The following is a 24,117-nucleotide window of genomic DNA, read 5'->3' as shown; positions in this document are numbered from 1 at the left end:
CTGATAGGGACAAGGTACGAACACAAGATTATCCTTTAAAGGGCAAGGTTCATCCTTCTGCAGCTGGGTATGAGGACACTCATGCGATCCTCTCTTATTAATTTGGTGGCTTTGGAGACCATACGGGTTAGCACGGTACTTCACAGTGTGGTCCCTCCACCAGCAGTATCAGAATCACCTGACAAACACTTGTGCCTATTCTAGACCTTTGAATCGGAAATGCTAGGGGAAGGGCTGGGCAACCTGGGTTTTAATAAACCCTCCAGGTGACTCTGATGCCCACTCAAGTTTGAGAAGCCCTGGATATGCACACAGAGAGAGGCTCTAGTACCTTAATTCTATGTTCTTTTCTGCCACTGGCTCCTGTGTGGTTTTTACCCTGCCTGTTAAGGAAGGTGCTGCAGAGAAGTCAGGTTCCAGGGATTCCCCCCTCACTGGCATAAGGCTGTGTTTGCCACTGGAAACATTGCCACCCAGATTGGGGACAGATGGAATCCGATGCTCACCTCCCCTTTGACACAGATGTCTTTTCTAGGGGTGACCCCTGTTCTCCAGGAGGCTTTGAAGAATGAAGATTTGGTCTAAATAACAGCGCTGAAGGAGGAGAGTGAACCGCATAGCCAAAGAAAGGAGACCACAAACTCATTTCACTGAGGAAATGGAGTAAATGGGAGATGAAGAATCACATCTAAGAAAAGCTCACTATGAATCTTATTTCCCATGTGTAAAGTAAAAGAAATAGACATTGTTAAGTGAAAGAAGCCAGACATAAAAGGCCACATATTCTATGATTCCCTTTATGTGAACTGTCCTGATAGGTAAATGCGTGGAGACCGAAAGTAAATTAGTGGTTGCCAAGGGGTGAAGAAGGGGGAAGGGGGAATGAGGAACGACTGCTAACGGGTACAGGATTTCTTCTGGGGTGATGAGAATGCTCTGGAATTAGTGGTGATGGTTGCACAACTCAGTGAGCTGCACACTTTTTAAGAAGGCGAATTTTGTAGTATGTGAATCATACGTAATTTCAAAAAAACGAATTGAGTCAGTTCTCTACTTGTGGATTTTAGAAACGAACAGGTCCTTAGACATCATAATCCCATTCTCTCCAGGTCCACCATGTAGACGAGAAAATTAACACCTTGTTTGGAGCTCACTAGAGGAAAGCACCATTGCTCATGTCACCAGGGCAGGGAGCCTCTTGGACTGCTGACTCTTATCCTCTAAGGCTGTTCCTTTTTTCAGACTCCCAAAGAATGCCCCGTCCATCCCTACCCACAGTGATCAGAAGCCGGAGGGCACTTACCTCCACCACAAGGGACACAATGAAGTTGGAGCTGAGCATAATGATGATGTAAACCCTCCACAGAAGAGGCGTGCAGAGAAGCTGGTGGGAGATGGAGAATCACTGTTAGTTTGAAGACAAATAAATGTCAGAAAGCTGTTCACACATTCACAGTGTACATTTTCATACGTTATAAATCACGTGTGTAATAGACATGCTTACATGTAGACATTACATGTATGCATATTAGAGGCACACACAAAATAACAGAAACTATGATTGCTGCTTTTGTTCTTTTATCTTTCTTTCTTCTCCTTTTTATTTTTTGGCGCCCCTGTAATTTCTCAATTTCCCCAAATCAATTCGATCAAAATTTGACAAATTTGATAAAAGTGTTTTTGTTTGCTTGCGTTGCTCGCTTTTATGAGGGAATACAGGAATGTGGCTCTATTCCCAGGAGGCTCTGATGGTACACAAGTCGAATGTGACAGGGGCAGTGTTGCCCTTGTCTCTCTGGTGCCACATCTCCCCTCAGCTGAGCCCTGCTTTGCAGCCCCGAGCCAGGGCTTTACCCTCAGGGCTGTGTGCACGGCTGCACAGATGGTGCCATGACAAGGGTACTCACCAGTGGGGCAAGTGGAGCTGGATGGGAATGGATGTTTGGCTAGATAAATGAATGGATGGATGGATCAAATGAAACCAAGTGCACACTGCTGTACCCGGCACTGTCTCATATACTGCCTTCTACACTGGGGGGATTATAAACTGGTACAACTCTATGGAGGGCAATGCCATTGAAATTAAAAGTGGAAAACCATTTCCGGGAGTTTATCCTAGAGACAGACTCGTACATGCCTGAAATGGTATATGTATAAAGTTATTTTATTGCAGCTTTGTTTGGAATAGCAAAACATTGGAAGCAACCTAAATGTCTATCAACGGGGGCTGCGTATAAATTATGGTACATATATGTATATTGAAACAATATATTAACATAAAAAGAGGAATGAGGAAGCTCTATGTACTGTCGTGGGACAATTACCAAAATACACTGTAACATGAAAGATCGTGGTGCGGAACCGTGTGTGGTCGGGGCAGCCATGGGCATGCCCCATGAGGGTCTCCTGTCAGGAGAGTAAGTAGCAGGTGCTCCAGTGCTACCCTTGGAATCTCCCACCACATCTACCCTGAGCCCACACTCCTCATGAGTTGCTCACAGCTAATACCTGAGGATGGCAGGTCTTCTAATCACACTCATTCTTATAAGATACTAGATACCTGTGATGGGCAACTGTGGCTGGGCTTTCTTAGAACTGCACTGCAATCTGAAACCCTACCCCTCTGGCCCTCCTTCCGTCACTCCTTCATGGGGGTCAGACCTACACCATAAGGTGCCACCCTCCCCTTCTCTTTGGGCTTCCTCGTCTTTTTGCCCCTACAGGCATTTCCTCCATAGCTTGCTCACACGTCTCATCTCATTTTGCCATCTTCAGCTCAGAAGACCTGGACAAATTTAATAGTCTGCTATTTGTGTAAGAATGCGGCAGAATACACATATAAGAAATATATATATGGGGCGCCTGGATGGCTCAGTCGGTTGGGCATCTGACTTCGGCTCAGGTCATGATCTCACGGTCCGTGAGTTCGAGCCTTGCATCAGGCTATGTCTGTCAGTTCAGAGCCTGGAGCCTGCCTCGGATTCTGTGTTTCCCTCTTTCTCTGCCCCTCACCCACTCACGCTCTGTCTCTATCAAAAAATGCATAAACATTTAAAAAAATTAAAAAAAGGAAGTATATATATGTGTCTGTGTGTGTGTGTGTGTGTAGGCATATGTATAAAATATGTGTATAAAAATAAAAGTGTATAAAATAAAGTGTTGTCATCAGTAGCCTCCAGAGAGGAGACCTGGTAGCAGGGGAAAAAGGATGAGAGGACAGAACTTTTTAACTTTTGAATATTAAACGTTGTGAATGTATCTCTATTTTTTAAAAAAATGCATTTTTTTTTTTAAAATGAGCAATAACTAGGTTACAAAACAGCATGATTCCATTTAAAGTAAACTGCATAAATCAGTCAATGGACTTTTATAATATACAAAGTTTCAAAGATGGAAGGATAGAGTGAATACTGTTATAATTTTCTCTGCCTGCATATTCACATTTTCTAGAATGTACCCACAATTTTATGTAATAAGAAGAAAAATAATTATTTTTAGGGTGAGCAATAATTCTCTGCAGACTCCTTGGCAGTCATGTTGGCAATGACCCCACACAGGTCCCCCCAAAACTAAATAGGCTCCCTATTTTGTTGTACCAGAGGAATCAGCCTCTCTGTAAGACTCTTTCCTCTTAAAGAGTGTGACTAAACCCAACATATCTTAACCCTAACTTCTGCAGGATTAAGAAGTTTTAGCTCACTTAGAAGTCTAGCAGCCAAAGACTATCTCCATGACTGCTTACTCAAATTCATGAACATATTTAACAATAGTGGCAATTACGCTGTTAACCACAGTGATACAATTATCACAAGGAAAACCGAATGTAGACATGAGTTTGTATGTCACGTGTCAAGAAGGGTCGGTGAAGGTTTTGCTGGTTTGCAATGAACTGTGAGCTTCCAGTGCTCATCTCCATTTAGGAACCTGATCTACAAGGATCAGTCATTTACTGCCCTTACGTGCCATGGGTTATGTTAGGCACTGGTAATATGAAACTGAATAAGATAGGACCTTGGCCTTCATGACACGTGTGTTTGAGTTGGAGAGGTGGGCAGGCAGGCTCACGTAGCACTAAGTAAAAAAAGTCCATTCCCTTTTACCATCTCTTCTGTATTCTATTTATTGGTCTAAAGGACATTTGGTAATAATAAACTTCTAATTCAAAAGTATAGGTTAAAGGAATTGACATACACATTTCCCCTAGCTTGTATATGTAAAAATTGTCTCATAGATTTTGACATTTGCCTCAAAATTACACACTCTAAGAGAGTTCAGAGGTAAGTTATGGCTCTTTGCAAACAAGTTTTGCAGACATTAAGTATGAACATACAAACACGTCTTTATTATAGAGATTTTTTTTTTAAAGATGTAAGTACAGATTTGAGAATTAACAGAAAAAGTGTTACAGGCAAACTGTTTTCAACAGCTTCAAAACAGAAGCGCTTAGGGGAAAAAAATTTCTTACGCTTGAAACAGTGTGTGTATATAGATTTTTCCATCCTTACAGGGATCTTTTAAAAGAAAAATGGTCAATGCTTCTGAAATATTTGAAATCAAGACTAGACAGAATCTTATTTCCTGGCTGGCTTAAATTTAAAAAAATACAAATAAATGTAGTATTCTTTTTTAACTCTACTATTATTCCAAAAGGATAATCAGTGTCACGAGTCCATGTCACTTGCCACCGTGACCTGCTTCTTGCAGTCCAGGGTATTATATAACAGTAAACCATCATCATAGCCCAGAGATAAGACTTACATCCAAACGCCTGTATAATTCTGGAATATCAGCAAATAGAATGAATAGACACACACCCAGCTGTATGACCAGCACAAGGACAAATATATCTGAGGAAATAAGAACACAAGCTATCATTTAGAGAAATTGGAGTATATACGGCGTTTCACATCTATTGACAGACATATTCTAGATTAACACTGATTAAGCTTACTTGATTCCTACATCCAAACACAGCATAATAAATGGAAAGTACTCATTTCTATGCAATGGGTCTCACCTCCACAATTTCTATGCATGTCCTTGAAGCAGATGGAAATTTTCACATGCATGTTGTAAGTTTCAATTGATAAAAGTGGGAAATATAGAGAGAGCAATTTTGACCTAATGTATTTTCAAAAAAAGCCTTGAAGACAGTTAAGTATCCAAGTCTTTTTAATGCAAATCCCCTGCTTCAAATTCTATTCTGGAAAAAAAAGAGGGCTGTAAATAAACAAATATTTAAATTGCAGTAATGTAGAGGTAAGCATTTGACTGCTTTCTCATCCCAAGAAGGAGAAAGGCAAAATAATTTTCTCTAAATAAACTAATTCTTATGAGGACATTGATCCTTCAACTTATGCTTCTAAATTTTCCCAATAGGGGTGCCTGGGTGGCTCAGTTGTTAAAGCATCCAACTCTTGATTTCGCCTCAGATCACGATTTCATAGTTCATGGGTTCGAGCCCCACATCAGGCTCTGCATTGACAGCATGGAGCCTGCTTGGGATTCTCTCTCTCGCTCTCTCTCTCTGCTCCTCCAGTGCTCATGCTCTCCCTCTCTCTCTCTCTCTCTCTCTCTCTCAATAAATAAGTAAAGGTAAAAATAATTAACTAAATAATTAATTAATTAAATGTTCCCAATTTGAGAGGTAGGGATGTATACAAATGAATGTTCCACAGGGTAACCAGGTCACCCACTTCTCCTAACACACACCGCACTCCAGTCCAGAATGTAAGGAGGTAGCATGTACTTTGGCCAAGAGCCTCCACAATTACCATAGCCAGGTTCCTTCAGGCTGGACCCCCTCCCAGGCTGCCAACCACACAATGCCATCTTAACCATTGTCTTCATGGCAGGAGACATGTTCCAACTGAGTGTTGTGACACTTCTCTCTCTCCACCTCCTCCCAGATGAATTCCGACAAGTACTGACACGTGAGGAAATAAGTGACTCGTCCCAATTTACAGTGGTGCCATGAAAGGACACCTGGAGACAAACTTCCGGTGAAGGAAAGAGGTAGAGGAAGAAGCCCTAGAATTTAATGCAGCTTTGAGGAAAGGAGCAAAGAATGAGGCTGCCAAATGTGTTTATAGAGCCCTGGAGTATAAAGTCAAGGGCTCCAGATAAGCATCAACTCCGCTGCTGCTCCCCGAGTGACCTGGGCATGTCTGTTCCTTCTGATGACCCATCACCTCTGATCTGGTACAACGCTACTCACAATTTTTATATATGGGCTGCCTAAATGGTTTTCCTTTAGAGAAAATAAGAGCCACGATGATACAGTTGATTGTTCCCAAGAACCATATGGTAGTATTTTCGAAGCTTGTGAAGGCACCATTACTTCCAATTTTTTCTGGAGCAGTGGGAGAAATGGTTAACTTTGAGATGCTTTCATTTTGCACTGTGCAGGCACTAAAAAAGAAACAAAAAAGGTAATGAACGAAGATGACAGGTCTTTATGGAGCACTGGTAACTACAGGATTCCATGCCCTCAGTGCTTTTGTAATTACCTACACTTTGGGAAAGCATATACTGAGAAATAAGGGGAAAGAAACCAACACAGATAGATCTATATTTTGGATAGATGAATAGATAAAAGATAGATAGATGATAGGTAGATAGATAGATAGATAGACAAGTTATTTATTCAATAATTTGGGTACCCTTCATGTGTAGTAAGGTTATGTGGGAAAAAGATGAGTAAGCCATGAGTTTTTCCTCTTGTGGCTTAAGATCTTTGAATATTGATAAATAGGGTGACCATATAATTTATCATCCAACAGGAGCATATTTGAATGTGAAAGGAAAAGACTAGTAGCATCAGCAAAACCGGTAGTTGCCAGAGGAGACATGCGTGGAAGGGGTGGGAAAAATAGATAAAGGGGATTCAGAGGTCCAAACTTCCAGTTATAAAATGAATGTTATGGGGATGCAAATTACAGCATAGGAGCTGTAATCAAAAATAGCATATTAATATATGGTGACAGATGGGCACCACATATCATGGTAAGCAAGGAATGGTGTATAGAATGGTCGAATTGATAACTTGTTATTAATGTAACATTGTATGCCAAATATACTTCAATGATTAATTAATTTAAAAAATTTCACTGGGATATCAGGCTCAAACTGGGGCTGCCTGGGCAACTTATAACGCATGGTCACCCTAGGTGTAAAAGAAGGTCATGGATCATTATCACACAAGACAGGCAAAAGTAAGTGCCAATGGATAATATCCTCAAACTGTGCTACAGAGGAGAGAAGATCACTGGAAAATTCCCCAAGGGACTTGAAAGAAAGCCAACGCCTCCAGAAGAATGAAGAACCCTTTGCTTCTTGTCATAAGGGCCAGACCGTGTTTGATGGAAATTAGGATGTGAGAAGCTGGCATCAGAGCTGTGATAGTACCTGTGCATCTCCATGGAATACCAAGGCTGCCTCTGAACCAGAATGAAGCCCACAATGTGCATGGCTAAGCTGAGAAGAATGTTGAGAATCACAGAGAGCAGCAGAGGTGGGGAGATCAGCCGTCCTGCAGGCCTGAAGGGCACCAGCTTGGGGTAGGCACCATTCAAATTCACTACAAAATAAATTCAAGTGTTATGTTTGTGAGAGAAGGAAAATACTGTATTCTTCATCAGAAGAACAGTGTAAATTCTTGGGCCCACACAGCCAAGGAAACTGACAAACTGGAGTACATCAGGGTTTTGAGGGAACAAAATACAATGAATGGCTTCAAACTCAAGTCATAGGAGCAATTCTTAAGGGAGAAGACAAAAACAATCATGAAATGCTTTCGGTTTTGGCTATTTTTTTTAATATATGAAATTTATTGTCAAATTGGTTTCCATACAACACCCAGTGCTCATCCCAAAAGATGCACTCTTTAATGCCCATCACCTACCCTCCCCTCCCTCCCACCCCCCATCAACGCTCAGTTTGTTCTCAGTTTTTAAGAGTCTCTTATACTTTGGCTCTCTCCCACTCTAACCTCTTTTTTTTTTCCTTCCCCTCCCCCATGGGTTTCTGTTAAGTTTCTCAGGATCCACATGAGAGTGAAAGCATATGGTATCTGTCTTTCTCTGTATGGCTTATTTCACTTAGCATCACACTCTCCAGTTCCATCCACGTTGCTACAAAGGGCCATATTTCATTCTTTCTCATTGCCACGGCACTCTCAACAATAGCCAAATTGTGGCAAAAGCCTAAATGTCCATCAACTGATAAATGGATAAAGAAATTGTGGTTCAGTTTTGCCTATTAAATAGGCAAAGTCCATCAAATTATAGGTGAGGGCATGATGGTAACGTACACTCTTATACACTGCTTCTGGAAACGTACACTCTTATACACTGCTTCTGGAAACGTACACTGACACAAACTTTCTGCAGGGCAATTTGGCAATAAATATGAAAACACCGGAAAATGTTCATAACATTTGACATGGTTATTCCATTTCTGGAAATTTGTCTTAAGCTAAAAATATCAGAGATGTAGAAAGATGTTCTTTAGTGCATCACTTACAGTAAACTATGGTACATCTACATAATGAAACAACAGGCAGTCGCTAAGAAGCAATGCTTTATAAATATTCAGTGACAATGGGACACCTGGGTGACTCAGTTGGTTAAGCATCTGACTCTTGATTTCGGGTCAGGTCATGATCTCGTGGTTCGTGAGTTCGAGCCCCGCCTTGGTCTCTGCACTGACGGCGTGGAGCTTGCTTGGGATTTGTTCTCTCTCTGTCCCTCCCCTGCTCACTCTCTCATTCTCAGATAAATACACTTAAGTAAAATAAATTAAATAAACTTAAAAAAACATTTAATGACAAAATGAGAAGTGACATCGGAAAAAATGGCAGAGCAGACAGCCCTAAGTTCCCATCCTTTCACAGAAACATTGAAAAACAAGCAGAAACTATCAAAACTAACTTTGTCAGAACTCTGAACAACAAAGGTTTACAGCAGTCAAACAAATGCTGAATCAAGAAAAAGGCAACTTAAAAATGGTAGGAAAGCTTTGTGACATCTGTACTTGCCGTTGCCCTACCCCTCCTCAGCTCAGTGGCAATCTCAAAGTCAGTCATTGGCCCTCCCAGTGGAGGACTCTGGTCTCTGGTCACAGAGAGGAAGAGCAAACTGCATCCATTGGGTATGTCCGTTCTAACCTGTCTGGGGGTACCTGAAGGACTGGTGCAAGGCGCTCATCTCTGTTTCACCTAATGCAAGACTGAACTCAGGGCAGCAGCATCCACTGCTTGAAAACAACTGTAAGGCTCACCAACTACCCACAATCACCTGGGGCAAAAGATGGCAGTTGAGACATAAAATAATAGCTATGATAAAGAAAAGCTAAAGAACATTTCTTTGGAAAATTATGGCTTTCAAAAACATATGTGTACTTTGGGGACTATAGAAAACCATGCACACACCTAAGGCAAGTTACCCACTCAGGAAAGACTGGAACAGCCCCTCAGTTTTGAGCTCTGGATGATCTCTGCACTCAGCACAAGCCTGGCTGAGTGTTGAAGGGCCCCAGCACAGAACAAATGTGCAAAGACTGGGAGAGGTTGTTCCTTGTTCATGGTTTTACACTCATGGAAGTCAAGAAAATCTCTGTCAAAAACACTAGCTAAACAAAAGCTAAAGGAACAGAGATTTCATTGACCATACGTGGCAACTGATACAGTCTGCAAAAAATAGTTTATGAAAGTCACCAAACAAACAGACTATGACAGCCTTCAAAAACTAGCAGAACAAAAGCCGTCAAATCCTGGGGAAGGGGGATTTCCAGAGTTATCTGGATTTCCAGAGTTACGACATTATAATATTCAGCAGAACAAAATAAGTTGACAGAAATAACCTCTGAGGACACCCAGACACTGGACTTACTAGACAAAGACTTTGATTATTTTTTTCTAAATCCCAGCTTTTTTTTAAATTTATTTTTTTAATTTACATCCAAGTTAGCATATAGTGCAACAATGATTTCAGGAGTAGATTCCTTAATGCCCCTTACCCATTTAGCCCATCCCCCCTCCCATAACCCCTCCTGTAACCCTCTGTTCTCCATATTTAAGAGTCTCTTATGTTTTGTCCCCCTCCTTGTTTTTATATTATTTTTGCTACCCTTCCCTTATGTCCATCTGTTTTGTATCTTAAAGTCCTCATATGAGTGAAGTCATATGATATGTTAGACAAAGACTTTAAAACAACTGTTTCAGGGGTGCCTGGGTGGCTCAGTCAGTAAAGCGTCTGACTTCAGCTCAGGTCATGATCTCGTGGTTTGTGAGTTCGAGCCCCACGTCGGGCTCTGTGCTGACAGCTCAGAGCCTGGAGCCTGTTTCGGATTCTGTGTCTCCCCCTCTCTCTGCCCCTCCCACGCTCATGCTCTGTCTCTGTCTCTCAATAATAAATAAATGTTAAAAAAAATTTATAAAACAACTCTCTTTTTTTTTTAATGTTTCTATTTATTTTTGAGACAGAGAGAGTCAGAGCATGAGCAGGAGAGGGGCAGAGAGAGGGGGAGACACAGAATCTGAAGCGGGCTCCAGGCTCTGAGCTGTCAGCACAGAGCCCGACGTGGGGCTCGAACCCACAAACCATGAGATCGTGACCTGAGCCGAAGTCGGACGCTCGACTGACTGAGCCACCCAGGCGCCCCTAAAACAACTCTTTCAAATATGCTCAAAGAAATTAGGAAACAATGTATGAACAAAATGAAACTGTCAATAAAAAGACAGAAAATATGAAAAGGAGCCAAAAGAAATTCTTTCTAAAGAATCCTTTTTATAATTTCTACCTCTTCATTGGCATTCTTTCTTTTGTCCAGTAAAAGTAACTATTTGAGTGGCGCCTGGGTAGTTCAGTTGGTTAAGCATCTGACTTTGGCTCAGATCATGATCTCACAGTCTGTGAGTTCAACATCTGTGCTGACAGCTCAGAGCCTGGAACTTGTTTCAGATTCTGTGTCTCCCTCTCTCTGGCCCTCCTTCACTCGTGCTTTGTCTCTCTTTCTCTCTCTCAAAAATAAATAAAAATAAAAAATAAAAACATTTTTAAAAAGTAACTATTTGAGCAAATATAAAAGGCTGTAGGGGCACCTGGGTGGCTCAGTCGGTTAAGCGTCCAACTTGGGCACAGGTCATGATCTTGCAGTTCATGGTTTCAAGCCCCACATTGGGCTCTGCACTGACAGAACAACGGAGAGCTATTACTTAATGAGTACAGAGTTTCTGTTTGGGGAGATGTAAAAAATTTGTAAGTAAAGAGTGGCAATGATTGCACAAAACTGTGAATGTAATTAATGCCCCTGAACTATCTGTTTAAAAATGGTGAAAATGGCACATTTTATGTTATGTATATTTTACCACAATAAAAAAGAAAATATTTAATGACATGAAAATTTATGACAAAGTTAAATGAAGAAAATGTACGCACAACTATATACAGAACATAATGCAAATTTCTTCATCTATATACATACAGAATGCTTTAATTTGTTAGTTCTGAATGGTAGGATAAAGATGGATTTTTTTCCTTTGTTATATCTTGCAATGTTTTCCGTCTTTGTTTTATAATGAATATATATTAGTAACCATAAGAACAAAAAATAATCAAGTTATTTATCAAAATATAGAGAAATATATGGAGATGCTTGTTACTAAACAGAGAACAATTAGAGCAGAAATGAGGGCTGTTTTCAAAAATGTGGAAGAAAGACTGATCTAGGGAGAAAACATAGATGGCTCTTTGCCACCCTAAATCGCAGAACTGGGATGGGTGCAAGTTACATAGAGATAGGCTTGGCTTCATAAGAAGAATTCTCTTAATTCTTTCCAGAGACTTGAGTGTTCTTTCCAGAGGGTGTTCTTTCGAGAGATTTGAGCCCCTTGGATACACCTGACACTGTCAGAATTACAGGGAACACAGCAGTAGTCAAGATAGACAAGGTGCTGTTCTCACAACGCACACACTCTGGGAGAGGGGAGGCAGGAAGACGCAAATAAAAACACAGATAAAATCATAACTTCAGATTGTGAAGGGCACCCCCCCCACACACACACACAAATAGAGCACAATTGTGCTTTCTGCCTCCACTGCAACCTTGGTGCCCATGAAAAAGTTTCTGGTGAAAGGGGGCAAAAAAAAAAAAAAAAAAAAAAAGAAAACGGAAGAAGCAGCAGCAAGTTATGAAGTTTGCCCTTGACTGCACCCACCCTGGAGAAGAGGGAATCATGGAGGCTGCCAATTTTGAGCAGTTTGTTCAAGAGAGAATCAAAATGAATGGAAATCTGGGAATCTCAGTTGGAGGGGCTCTAACCACTGAAAGGAACAAAAACAAGATTACAGTAACTTCTGAGGTGCTTTTTTTCCAAATGGTGTTCGAAATAACTCACCAAAAAAATATTTGAAGGGGGCACCTGAGTGGTTCAGTTGGTTAAGCATACAACTTAGGCTCAGGCCATGATCTCATGGTTCCTGGGTTTGAGCCCCACATGGGGCTCTGCACTGACGGTGTGGAGCCTGCTTGGGATTGTTTCTCTCTCCCTCTCTCTCCGCCTCTTCCCCACTTGTGCATGTTCTCTCTCTCTCTCTCTCTCTCCCCCCCTCCCCTCCTCTCTCTCTCTTAAAATAAAGAAATAAACCTAAAAAATATATCTGAAGAATAATCCCTGTGATTCCTTGCTAGTAGTTGCTAACAGCAAAGAGAGTTACAAACTGTGTTACTTCCGGATTAACCAGGATGAGAAAGAGGAGGAAGAGGTGGATTAAAACTCATTTATCTGGAACATTTTGTATGAAATCTTGAATAAAACTTGGGAACTAAAAAAAAAAATAGAGCACAATTGTGTAATAGAGAAAAATTGGCTTGGTGACTACTTAAAGTGAACTTCCTGAGGTGGTGACATTTGAGCTAAGATCTGAATAAGAAAAAACCAAAGCCATATAAAGATGGAAAAGGAGAGTGTTTTAGGCAAAGAAAAGAGCAAAAACAAAGGTACTGTGGTGATCACAAGCTTGACAACGCTCAAGTGACAAGAAGACCCTGGTGCCTGAGATAAGAATGTAACAATGTGGTTGTAAGTGAAGCAGAAGCAGGCAGGGGCTAGAGCATTTTAAGCAAGTAGGTGACAATAAAATTTACTTTTCAAAATTAACACTCTTACTGCTCTTTGAAAGGTAAATGGGGAGGAGGGGAAGCAAGATGAGTTGTGAGGCTGTTGTGGGAATCCGTAAGGGAGGTGACATGGCTCTGTGTCAGGGGGTACAGAGCTCCGGAAAGCAGAGCCAACAGGAGCTCCATCCAAAGGGATGTGAAGGATAAAGAAAAGAGAAACCAAGGATGGCTCCAGGTCTTTGAACAACCAGGTTGTTTTACCAGAATGCAAGGAAAGGAAATATTTTTCCCTTTCACTGATGTGTTCTAAGTGCCTATTATGGTAAGTAGTACAAATTAGGCACTCAATAAATAGCTAATAATTTTGTTGACTACCAGATCTGGTAGAAGATAAGAAAATATATTTATATGCTGATCCAGCAGACCAGAGAAAAGTTGATGACAGTGAAGAAGGAGATTATAACAGAAACAAAATCCCCAAGAAGGTAGGAAGAGGTAGGATTAAACGTTTAAGTGGAGCTGTTGGCATTTATATGCAACAGAGAGGAAAGCAGAGAATATGGTGGATGGTGGGGAGTGGATGGGTTGGGGTGAAAGCCTACAGCAGGGAAATTGGGAAGACGATTCATGTTAATCAAGAGGTGGAAATGGGAGTGGCCTAATGGCAAGATTATCTTTAATCTTCATTCAAAATCCCCAAAGGCTAGGATTTAAAGATCTAAACAGGGGCACCGGGATGGCTCAGTCGGTTAAGTGTCCAACTCTAGATTTCAACTCAGGTCATGATCTCACAGTTCATGAGATTGAGCCCTGTCAGCACTGACAGCATGGAGCCTGCTTGGGATCCTCTCTCTCCCTCTCTGTTCCTTCCCTACTTGCTCTCTCTCTCTCTCTCTCTCTCAAAGTAAATAAATAAACTTAAAAAAAAAAAAGATCTAAAGCATAAAAGCTATCCAGCCTCTATAAACTGGGCATATATTAACTGTAATTACACCTGAAAGCACACTGAAGACAGCATTCCTGATTTTCAAAGTGCACTTGAGAAACTGAACAAGAAGACCATGGGAGAAGGGAAGGGGGAAACGATAGTTACAAACAGAGAGGAAGGGAGGCAAACCACAAGAGACTCTTAAATACAGAGATCAAACTGAGGGTAGTGGGGGGAAGGAGTGGTGGACAGAGGGGAAAATGGGTGATGGGCATTGAGGAGGGTACTTGCTGGGATGAGCACTGGGTGTTGTATGTAAGCAATGAACCACAGGAATCTACCCCAAAACCAAGAGCACAGTGCACACACTGTATGTTAGCCAAATTGACAATAAATTATATTTTTAAAAAATGAAAAGCAATAAATTATCCCAAAATATAAACAAACAAACAAATAAATAAATAAGTTTAGTGACCATTATGGAAGCCCTGTATTTTGTGGAAAACAGAAAAATAACTAGCCAGCTTTTCCATGGCTAATACTTTTATTTCAATCCAAGACTCACAAATGGGGCTCCTATTTCCTCTTTCCCTCTCTGAATAGACTTTTGGGCATAAGTCCCATATCCCTGAGGCTGCAATTGGTGTCCCTCCTAGTGGACCAGCCCTTCTGGAAGAGCCAAGAAAGTTTCAAAAATGTCTTACTTGTTACACCAATAAGAGTTGTGATGGCCAGATCCTGGAACAGAAACTGGTAATTTGAAAGGCTGTTTGTCTCCTGAAAAGAAAAAGGAAAGCAGGTCAAAAATGTTGTGACCCTCTGGATGAAGTCTGACATCAGTTGCATTCATTTTTGTTCCTGCAACATGGGATTTTACAAGAAGAAGGTGTGGCCAGGGTCCTGTTTGTGTTGGTGGAAGTACCAAAGATAAGGCTGTGAAACCCTCTCCAACCAGGAGGCCACCTTTGTGTGCTTTCTAGGCTGGGTCCTTTGTACAACACCCTCCTGTTGAGGGAGATGTCTTACTCTACTAGATCCATCTCTGATCTCTTTTCTACCTGCTAGCAGAAAGTCAGGGTTTGGTCTGGCACAACAAGACAGTGAGTTCCCAGTAGTAACAAGAGACAAATGTGTGGTGATCTTACCCAAATTTTACCAGTGGAAAAAGAATAATTGAACCCACTATTTGCAGTGTTGGGTGTTATTAGCAAGTCCTGATAAGGCATCCTTGATATTCTTGGGGGGAAAAAAGGTTAAGATCTTACTGATTTCAAGTAACTTGCTTCCTTGCCCCCGTTTTAGTGGAAAGGAGATCAAGATGACCCAAGTTCAACTCTAGTTTGTAGCATGAGTTGTTGGGATTCCAAAATAGGACCAAATTTCTGTGCACAGCCTCTCCTTCTCCATCTCATTCATTGTGAGTGGGAAAAGACATAAGCAATCTGAAAATAACAAAACTAAAACCTTCAGCCCAGAAGCAAGAGGGCAGGACATAGAGATGAATCTAACGAATCATCATCAGGCTGCTTATACTTGCTCATGAGAGTCGACTGCAAAGTTTTCAGGGATTTTTTTTTTGAACTGGCTGTTAAACACAGCCATTATGGAACCTGAAATTATACAAATCTACCATTAAATACATTATGCTAAAACAAAGCTAATAAATACCCCCAATCCAGCACTTCCTAATCCTTTTCCTACATTGTGCTGTTATCTATGTTCTTTAAGATATTTACAAGTCTTCTATCTCGGGGGTGCAAGTACTACATAATGACATGCTATGTGCACATCTCTTCCCAACTCCATGCTCAGTGACGTCAGGCAGGCAGCTCGAAACCAGCCATGGTGGGCATATTTACACCATGGAAATCAGCAAACATGAATAACCAGGGCTTGCTGTCCCAGGGAGAGCGGCTCTGAAACATTTACCAGCTCCCCAGTCCCAGATCATCTCGCTACTGAATGGTACGCTCGGGTAGGGTCACACTGGAACAGAGAAGATGGAGACCTCGTCCAAGCAGGCAGAAGCAACCGCGAGAAAGTGCTATGCCTTGATCGTCAGCTACTGCTACACACAAAATGTCTCTGTCAGAGAGTCAGAGAATTGACACCTTCAGCTTCTCCCGTGTGCATCTATTTCTGATTTACTTTCACCATAAAGGTAGTTTCAGAGGGGCCCTTGGCCCTCCAAGCTCCCCCACGTGCACTCTTCCTCAAGAGGCACTGCAGGTTGGGAGGATGAAACTCCTTGTTTCAGTTGTAACCAAGAGCTCGGGTCACCAGTCATACCCAGTAGAGCAGCAGAACACCAACATACTGGATCATGCTGTACAGTGCCATGTACTTGAACATGCAAAATGAGGTAACGAGAGCGGCACGTCCTTCCCTGTGTAAGCAAAGAAAGGACAGAGTAAGGAGATGGAAAGAAAGGTCAGTGACTCTGTTGTTCAGCTGAGCTTAGGAGAAACACTCCAAAGCCTGATTATTCAACAGTTTGACAGACTGGACAGCCTCGAGCCCGAGGGAGCTGCCTGTCAGTATGCTAAACGACTAGACTTTCAGGAAAGACCAATTCCGGGCCCAGCTCCCCAGCCTTGGTCCAGTTCGGGAGCCCAGAGTGCATGGTAGCCTCGTGCTCTCTGTGGGCATCATGTCAGAGCAGAGTCAGAGGACCTGGGGATGCGTCCTAGAGCTCGTACCTACTCACAAGTGTAATTTGGAAGGTCATTTCCTTCTGTCAGTCACAGTTTCTTCATCTGTAAACTGAGGAATTTAAATAAGATTGCAGGCTTGGGGGCTATTTTCATGAAGGTGTTTCATTTCATTCAAATCATTTGGCCATCCCCGCTTTTTCTAAAACTGCACTGAAACAGTGTCTATGCTCAAATACACCATATATCGAATTTAAATAGACTGAAAACAACGAACGTGTTTGTTTCCGTTACTGTTGGTGGACTTTGAGTAAAATGGTATATATTTAAAGCATAAAATAGATTATTTATGAGATGCCACTTTTATCACTTTCATTGGAGAGAAACGAGTTTAAATTTGCTTCTGGTCACAATGTTTTCCTGGGATTCCAAAGCCTGATTTCAGAGCGGGCTTTTCCCTGTACTGGGGCTCAGCTGCTGTCATTTGCTCTACCAGAAGGTAGTTTCTCGTCATTTCTCACCTCCTTAGAAAGGGTTTTCGCATGCCACACACCTGCAGCAGCCAGTTCCACCTCCCCAGCCGCCTTCTTACTTTTCCCATTACCCTTGATTTATCTGTGTATGTGTTTATTGCCTGACTTCTCCACCAGAAGAAAGCTTTATGAGGTCAAGGAATGCGCGATTTACTTGCTTCTGGGTCTCCAGCGTCTCCACCAGTTCCTGGCACTAAGTGCCTGCTCTATAAACATTTGTCAAACACACACATAGATTTTTAAAAATTTGGGAGGAGCCAGCGAAATCATCATTTTAATGTGGTGGGAATAGTATGACATTTGTAGAGAAAACATTTAAATAGCATCAGTTCTAACATAATTTCTAATCCTATATGGCTGTGTGAGCTTGGGAACCTCAGTTAAGTTCTCTAAACCTCCATTTCTTTATTTGTAAAAGGAAACAGTGACCATTCCGACATCTCCAGCCTGTTTGGAAGTATAAGATAATGGGTATTAAAGCACTTCACAAGCTGTAAATACATGCTAGTTATAATCACCCAAAGTGGCCACAGTGCTAACCATCTCTATCATCCCAATAAAATACAGCAGAAGTACATTTTCTGGGAGGCACAGATAAAGCACCAAGGGAGATTTTAGTAGAAGCAGCAAAGATGAGTTAATATTTTGAAAACTGGGCATGGGAAGGATATTCCAAAGAAGCATAAAGAGGCAAGAGGAAAAGAGGGCAATCGGGGAAGGGAAAGTTTGTCTCTACCCCCCATCATAAAGCACCTATGGAGATATATGTAAAAATAACAATAATAAGATCAACACTTTCAAAGCAGTTACAAGTTCCAGATTCCAGGGGTGCCTGGGTGACTCAGTGGGTTAAGCTTCTGACTCTTGATTTAAGCTCAGGTCATGATCTCACAGTTTGTGAGTTCAAGCCATGAGTCAGGCTCCATTTTGCTCATGGAGGCTGCTTGGGATTCTCTCTCTCCCCCTCTCTCTGCCCCTCTCCTGCTTCTGCCCCCTCCCCTGCTCATGCTCTCTCTCTCTCTCTCAAAATAAATAAACAAACTTTAAAATTAAAAAAAAAGTTCCAGATTCCGATTTTCTAAAAATAACCTATTGAGTGGTTTTCATTATGCCACTACTCTCCCACAGTTATTTTTAACTGCTGGTAAGTCCACTCAGGAGTAGAATGGCTGACTGCATTGTCCTGCAAAGCACCCACCCCACCCAGGGACACAAAATTTCCCTGTTGTTTCCCTGGCCGAACAATGGGATCTGAACTTACAAGTCAAGAGAGATTAAAACAGTGCTGGTGGAAAGCGTCTACTTACTTGATAAGGTGAGGTACACACTCAATGTTTGGAGTTTTAGAAGTGAAAGGTGAGGCCACAGATGCCTCCTGTTCTGATAAAGAGATGCCCACGTGAGCCATTTTCAAAGCCTGAAAGCAAAGAGTCAGCTTACTCTGCTTGCACACTCACAGATGTCTCTCCTGAGGCCACACGGGAAAAGCCTGTCAAGCTAGCTACAGGATGGCCCGTGGACCCAAGCACGAGCCAGGAGGGGACCAGAATTTGTTCTGCCTATTGCATAACAAAGAGACAGCACTGGGACATCTGGCCAAAGCAGTCAGTATACTGATCACTGAGTCATTGTGCGGCCTTGGTCAAAACCCTCCCAAACCCTCCACATCAGTTCCTCCATCAAGAAGAATGGAGATAAGTGTCTCCCAGGGATATTATGTCTAAAGGACTCCAGGCAAGTGCAATTAAGTGTAAGTCCTGGTGTGTCCTGGTGTGATCATGGCCCCACACACCGGCAGCTACTTACCCCGCAGTCATTGGCTCCATCACCGCACATACCTACAAAGTAACTAAAAGGGAGCCATGTCAATTGGAGGGGAAATCAAAGCAATTTTAACTGCTAATTTCTCTAATTAAAAAAATAATAAAATGAACTTCGTTACTTAGGGGACACTCTGATTCTTTATTTTAAGGGAGTTTTCTGAAGGGTCCAGTTTGACTACAAGTAAAGTGTGACTCAGCAGCTCCCCGGTGGATTAGGAAAGCCAGCACACCATCCTGACTCCAAGCATTTCAGGGAGACCCCGTACTTCACTGCTTAGAAAGCAGCTTTGTTGGCTGTAAAATGGGACGTTCACAATTTTATGACATAACACCATGGCACAGTGGAGAGGGCACCAGATTTGAAGCCAGATCAAGATCTTTGACCTGATCACTTGACCATTTTGGCCATTATTTTTCTCTCCTACAAAGTGTTGTGAGTATTCAGTGAGATGCTGTAGGGAAAAGTGTCTTCTGATTTCTAAAACAATAAACGAAAATTACTTGGTGCTGTAAATAGTAACAGGGCAGGAAATTTGCCATTTTAGCAGTCACTCAACTAACAAATGCCCAGACTTTGAAGAAAGAAAATATATTCCTGCGTCAGGATCGCTCTTTGAGGGTGAGTGCATCCTGCTGGCTTTAATTCTTGACAAAGATTATGGATAGTGTGCTTTTTAAGGTAGGAGTGCTCTGACAGTATTTATAGGATTTGCTGTACTTGTCTTCCACACTGTCCTATGAAGGCAACTGGTTTACTATCTAGGTTTTCAACCAAGTTAAGAAGACAGGACTTTCTGAATCAAGAAGCTTGCCTAGTGACTAAATCAGGGGGGATGGAGTGGGAGTGAAAAAGATTAGGAGTCATGTCTATATGGTCCAGCACCAGAAATGAAGAAAACTTACAGGACTCCATGGGTTCTGTTACAGGAAATAAAGGGTCTCAAATGATGGGCACTTTATTTGAACTGCCTATTCTCTAATGGAGACCCTTTGTGTTAAAAGAGAAGTATTATTCTGATTCAGGACAGAGAAGATACTTTGCCATATAAATATTTCAGTATTTTTAAGGTTATGTGAATCCCTTGCCATACGAATCTCCTTATATCACAGCTGTGATGATAATTTATAATGTCTAAATTCTCACTGTACCTTCAGGAGCTGAACTCAAACTATCCTTCCAGGTTCATTTCTCACCACACACTTTCACGTCCCATATGTTCTAGTCCAGTGGTTCTCAACTCTGGGTGCAAAATTGACTCATTTGAGGGACGCTGAAAAAACACTGATGTCCAAGCCTCACATGAGCAACTGAATTAGAATATCTGGACAGTGGGGTCCTGGGATTGTTATTTTTTCAAAGCTCCCAGGGTGACTGTCATAGGCAGTTAGGTTCAGAACCACTGCCTTAGGGGACTTCTTGTACCTCTTACACTCTCCCTGACTGTCATGCTCCAGGCACTTCATACCACCTGAATTGGTAAAGAACCTACTCCAGTTTCTGAAATTCTTCCACCAGACTGGATTTCTGCCCAGGAGACATTCTTGCAAAGATTGTTCCATTTATCAGTATCTGTAAGGAACCCAAGAGAAACTTTATATCACGTCAGTTGGTCATACATGAGATAATTGATAATGCTTAGAACGCTGACTGGAAAATAAAATCCATGAATGGCAAAACACAATTTGTTTCCAAGAAGTCTTTTTTTTTTTTTTATTTTTAAGACAATGAGAACTTGGTCATCAAGTAAGCGACCAAGGAGGCCAAAAATCAGTCAAGATGACTGCTTAATAAAAATATTGGATGAAAATGATGACCTTCAGATATTTAGCTGAACTGCCATCAAGAAGGTGGTCAAAAAATCCTGAGCTTAATGGAATCTTCAACCATAAAGTATGAGAAATTGCAAGATATCAAGAGGTCAGCATCCTAGGAAAAGGAAAGGAGGCAACAGCTTCTCAGAAAATTGTTCAGAACGAGCAGAAAAAACAGCCTCATGATGAAATAGTGACAATTAGTGGTCTTTGATTTAACCATGCCATCTGGGCTTGACCAATTGTGGAGCTCAGCTGATATCCCAAGTCTAATTTTGGCTATGGAACATTGGTGGTCTGGAGATATAATAAATCTATACCGCTCCATCCACCTGAGCTTTATTCTACAGAGTCTGAATTCTTCTGTTAGATCTCTGTGCTCCTTGCTCTTCTTGAAAGTAACTCAGCTTAATGTTTGATCAGCCTCTATGTCTTTAATCTTTTTGTCTTAAACAGTGCCTAAGATGATAAGCAATTGAATACAAATAACTTATCTTTGGACTACACTAGACACAATCTTTCTCTAGTTTGTCCACCTGTTATGTATATAACTTACCTGCCCCTGCTATGAGTTTATTCTTCATCAGAAAATTGTTAACTTTGACCCTTTCTTGTGTAGGCTCTCTATCAAAAACCTAACAGAATTCCTTTCTTGGGCTGCTGTCCTCTATAATTGATGGATTTCCCCTTCGCCGTTAGACCCCTCACCATGGCAGTATGAAGACAGCCACCCAAAAGCAATCCTTGTGACTTGAGAAGCTCCTAATACTTTATTTCTCTAGATGGTGAGAAATGGGCTAATCAAATTTACTAATTTTAAACTTATCTAGAAATGAGACAACAAAATGTTTTTGCCCCTTTATGACATATTCAATAGGTATTTCTTACCCACTTAAAAGTTTGAAATTACTTATGAACATGCTCTGTAAGTGACTTCATTGGCATCTTTACTGGGAGACTGATACCCTCTTAGAACTTACCTTTGGGAGTAGGCTACTGAAATGTTGACTTATAACCTGAAAGGATTTTCCACTTAAGGCAAAATGGTAACTTCCCTCTCTGCCATGATCAGAGACTTCTTCCTTGATATTAATGTAATTATCCTGCAAAAGCAAAACACGAGTTATTTTAGACACTTGATAGAGTGGTAAAGGACCACAAGTATATCAGAGAGAGGCAGTGACGACTGGCCTCTCTCTTTAAGAGAGACTGGGGTCTCTCTTTAAGAGTCACACTCCAGCACCAATTCCTCAGAGAAACACTTTGTCTTTGCTGGATCAATCTTTGCACATCACAGCCTCTAGTGAATAGGAGAATAACACTCCTGTCCTGTTCTCATCCTGATTTGATCTTGGTGAGTCCCAGAGAAGAGCACATTTCACACATTTCAAGTGTAAAATACAAAGGACTACACCTTAACAAATCTCTCCCTGAAGTGAGAACTGATCATTTTTTGTTCTTACAGAATTGATATTGTTCCACAAGGACACAATAGAGATAGGATACTGAATGATTGGGAATACATGGATAAAACTTTTTTTTCCCAGCCCAAAGACATAGTCTAATTTTCCAATGTGCACAGCAGTTTCTCTCCCAGGGACTAAATCTCCTTAGGACCCAGTGGGATGGTTAGCAAGCAAGAGGAGGATGAGAAATTAGATTCACAGTCCCCCTTACTACATTTTTTCTCCCATAGGGCCAACAACATTATTACACTTAAAATAATGGATCCTTTCCAGGACCCACGACGGCACTATACATTAAAGCTCAGTAGGAACAGTATGAGAAATGGATAGGAGTTCTTCGAACTGCATATGTGTTAGTCATTTGGGGAAATATGTTGACCCGAGGTCACCTGTACATCTCTGCCAGTCAAAGCTGCTCAGAAGCCAACACTATGAGTCAAGTTAGATAAGTCTGTTTTTAGGTGTACCCGATTGCTGTATGCAATGGACTTCTCTTCTACTAATTTCCAAGATATAGATGCTGATGAGGACCCAGTGATTTCATTCGCTTCAATCAGAATGACTTGTTGGCTTTCAGAAACCATTCCAGACTTTCTGGCCACTGTTATTGCGGTCTGAAGATTGTCACCTATAAGAAAGGAAGGGTATAGCAAGGTGAGGTTGAAAAGATAGAACCAATTCATGCAGGGCCTGGAAAACTAGGGTAAGGAGTCCAGATTTATTTTAGTTGTGAAAAGAAATAATTTCTAAGTCTCTCTCATGCTGATTCTCCATGAATCCATGATCCCTTTCGTGATTCTTATTGCTTTTTATCTGGTTACTCATAACCCACCAGTTTTTCCAGAGAATGGAAAGAAAAAAACAAAAAGGCAAAATTCAAATCTATTTCCATCATTTTTCAGCTTGGTAAACATTTATCAAAACCCTACTGATTTAATATAGTACCAGGTGGTTCCACTTTCAGCCAAATTGGAATAAGACCACTAAAATCTATCTCTCCCACTGATTACAATGGGAAACTATGGGGAAAATACAAAAAGCAACTATCTGAGGACTTTGAAAAGTAAACAAAAGCAGGTAGAATGTGGAAGGGAGTCAAATTTGGAGAAATAATCTACAAGGTGGTGATATTCTTGGTTTTATTTTTTTCTCTCACATGTGTGAGCTGAGTGTGAACCCCAGTCCCAGCGCTGTGAAGGATGCTAAGTACAACTCCAAAAGAAACTTAGTCTTTCTGACCAGAGAAACTAGAAAAAGAAAAAGCTTGAAGGCTGAAGAACTATGGGGCAGACCCTGGAAAGGAGACAGCTAGACAACCAGACTAACTTACTGGGTGAACTCAACCCAGAGCTGTGAATGTGCAGAACAAACCCAGGGAAGGAGAGTAGAGGCCTCAAGAATTGAACTATGACATGAATCACCTCCCATGTCCTAGAGTTTTGCTTGCTCAAACAAACAAAAATCACCCTCACCATTCTCCAGGGGATTTTAACAAGATCCGAAATCTCACACTATAATATTTTAAATGTTCAAGAAAGTCAACATACAAAACACCTGGAAAATGTGGTCAATTCTCAAGAAAAGAAAAGACAATCAACCATTGCTTGTACCAGGATGACCCAGATGCTAGAATTACCAATGTTCTTAAAGCAGCTGTTATAAGCTTCCTCCATGAGGTAAAGGTTACCACTCTTAAAATAAATGACAAGATAGAAGTTCTTAAGAGAAAAAATATATATATGCTCTATAAATAAGAACCAAATGACTGCTTTAGAATTGAACAAT

The 24,117-nt window shown here is 41.3% G+C and overlaps 1 protein-coding gene across 1 annotated transcript in view; it reads right to left on the bottom strand.

Annotated features, from left to right (window-relative positions):
* The window catches only part of ATP13A4 (ATPase 13A4), a 196,563-nt gene that overhangs the window by 5,441 nt on the left and 167,005 nt on the right, over nucleotides 1–24,117 (bottom strand). The window contains exons 36-46 of the mRNA XM_053221900.1: nucleotides 22,800–22,960; nucleotides 21,847–21,969; nucleotides 20,545–20,624; nucleotides 19,038–19,080; nucleotides 18,539–18,648; nucleotides 16,337–16,433; nucleotides 14,752–14,824; nucleotides 7,408–7,579; nucleotides 6,218–6,411; nucleotides 4,759–4,847; nucleotides 1,304–1,384 (exon numbers count right to left, since the gene is read on the bottom strand). Of these exons, the coding sequence (XP_053077875.1) occupies nucleotides 1,304–1,384; nucleotides 4,759–4,847; nucleotides 6,218–6,411; nucleotides 7,408–7,579; nucleotides 14,752–14,824; nucleotides 16,337–16,433; nucleotides 18,539–18,648; nucleotides 19,038–19,080; nucleotides 20,545–20,624; nucleotides 21,847–21,969; nucleotides 22,800–22,960 (1,223 nt within the window). The remainder of the gene's footprint in view (nucleotides 1–1,303; nucleotides 1,385–4,758; nucleotides 4,848–6,217; nucleotides 6,412–7,407; nucleotides 7,580–14,751; nucleotides 14,825–16,336; nucleotides 16,434–18,538; nucleotides 18,649–19,037; nucleotides 19,081–20,544; nucleotides 20,625–21,846; nucleotides 21,970–22,799; nucleotides 22,961–24,117) is intronic.

The sequence above is a fragment of the Acinonyx jubatus genome, chromosome C2 (assembly GCF_027475565.1).
Source record: "Acinonyx jubatus isolate Ajub_Pintada_27869175 chromosome C2, VMU_Ajub_asm_v1.0, whole genome shotgun sequence".
NCBI classification, from domain to species: domain Eukaryota; kingdom Metazoa; phylum Chordata; class Mammalia; order Carnivora; family Felidae; genus Acinonyx; species Acinonyx jubatus.
Note: the sequence above shows the minus strand (reverse complement) of the source record. Positions and strands in the feature narration are given on the sequence as shown.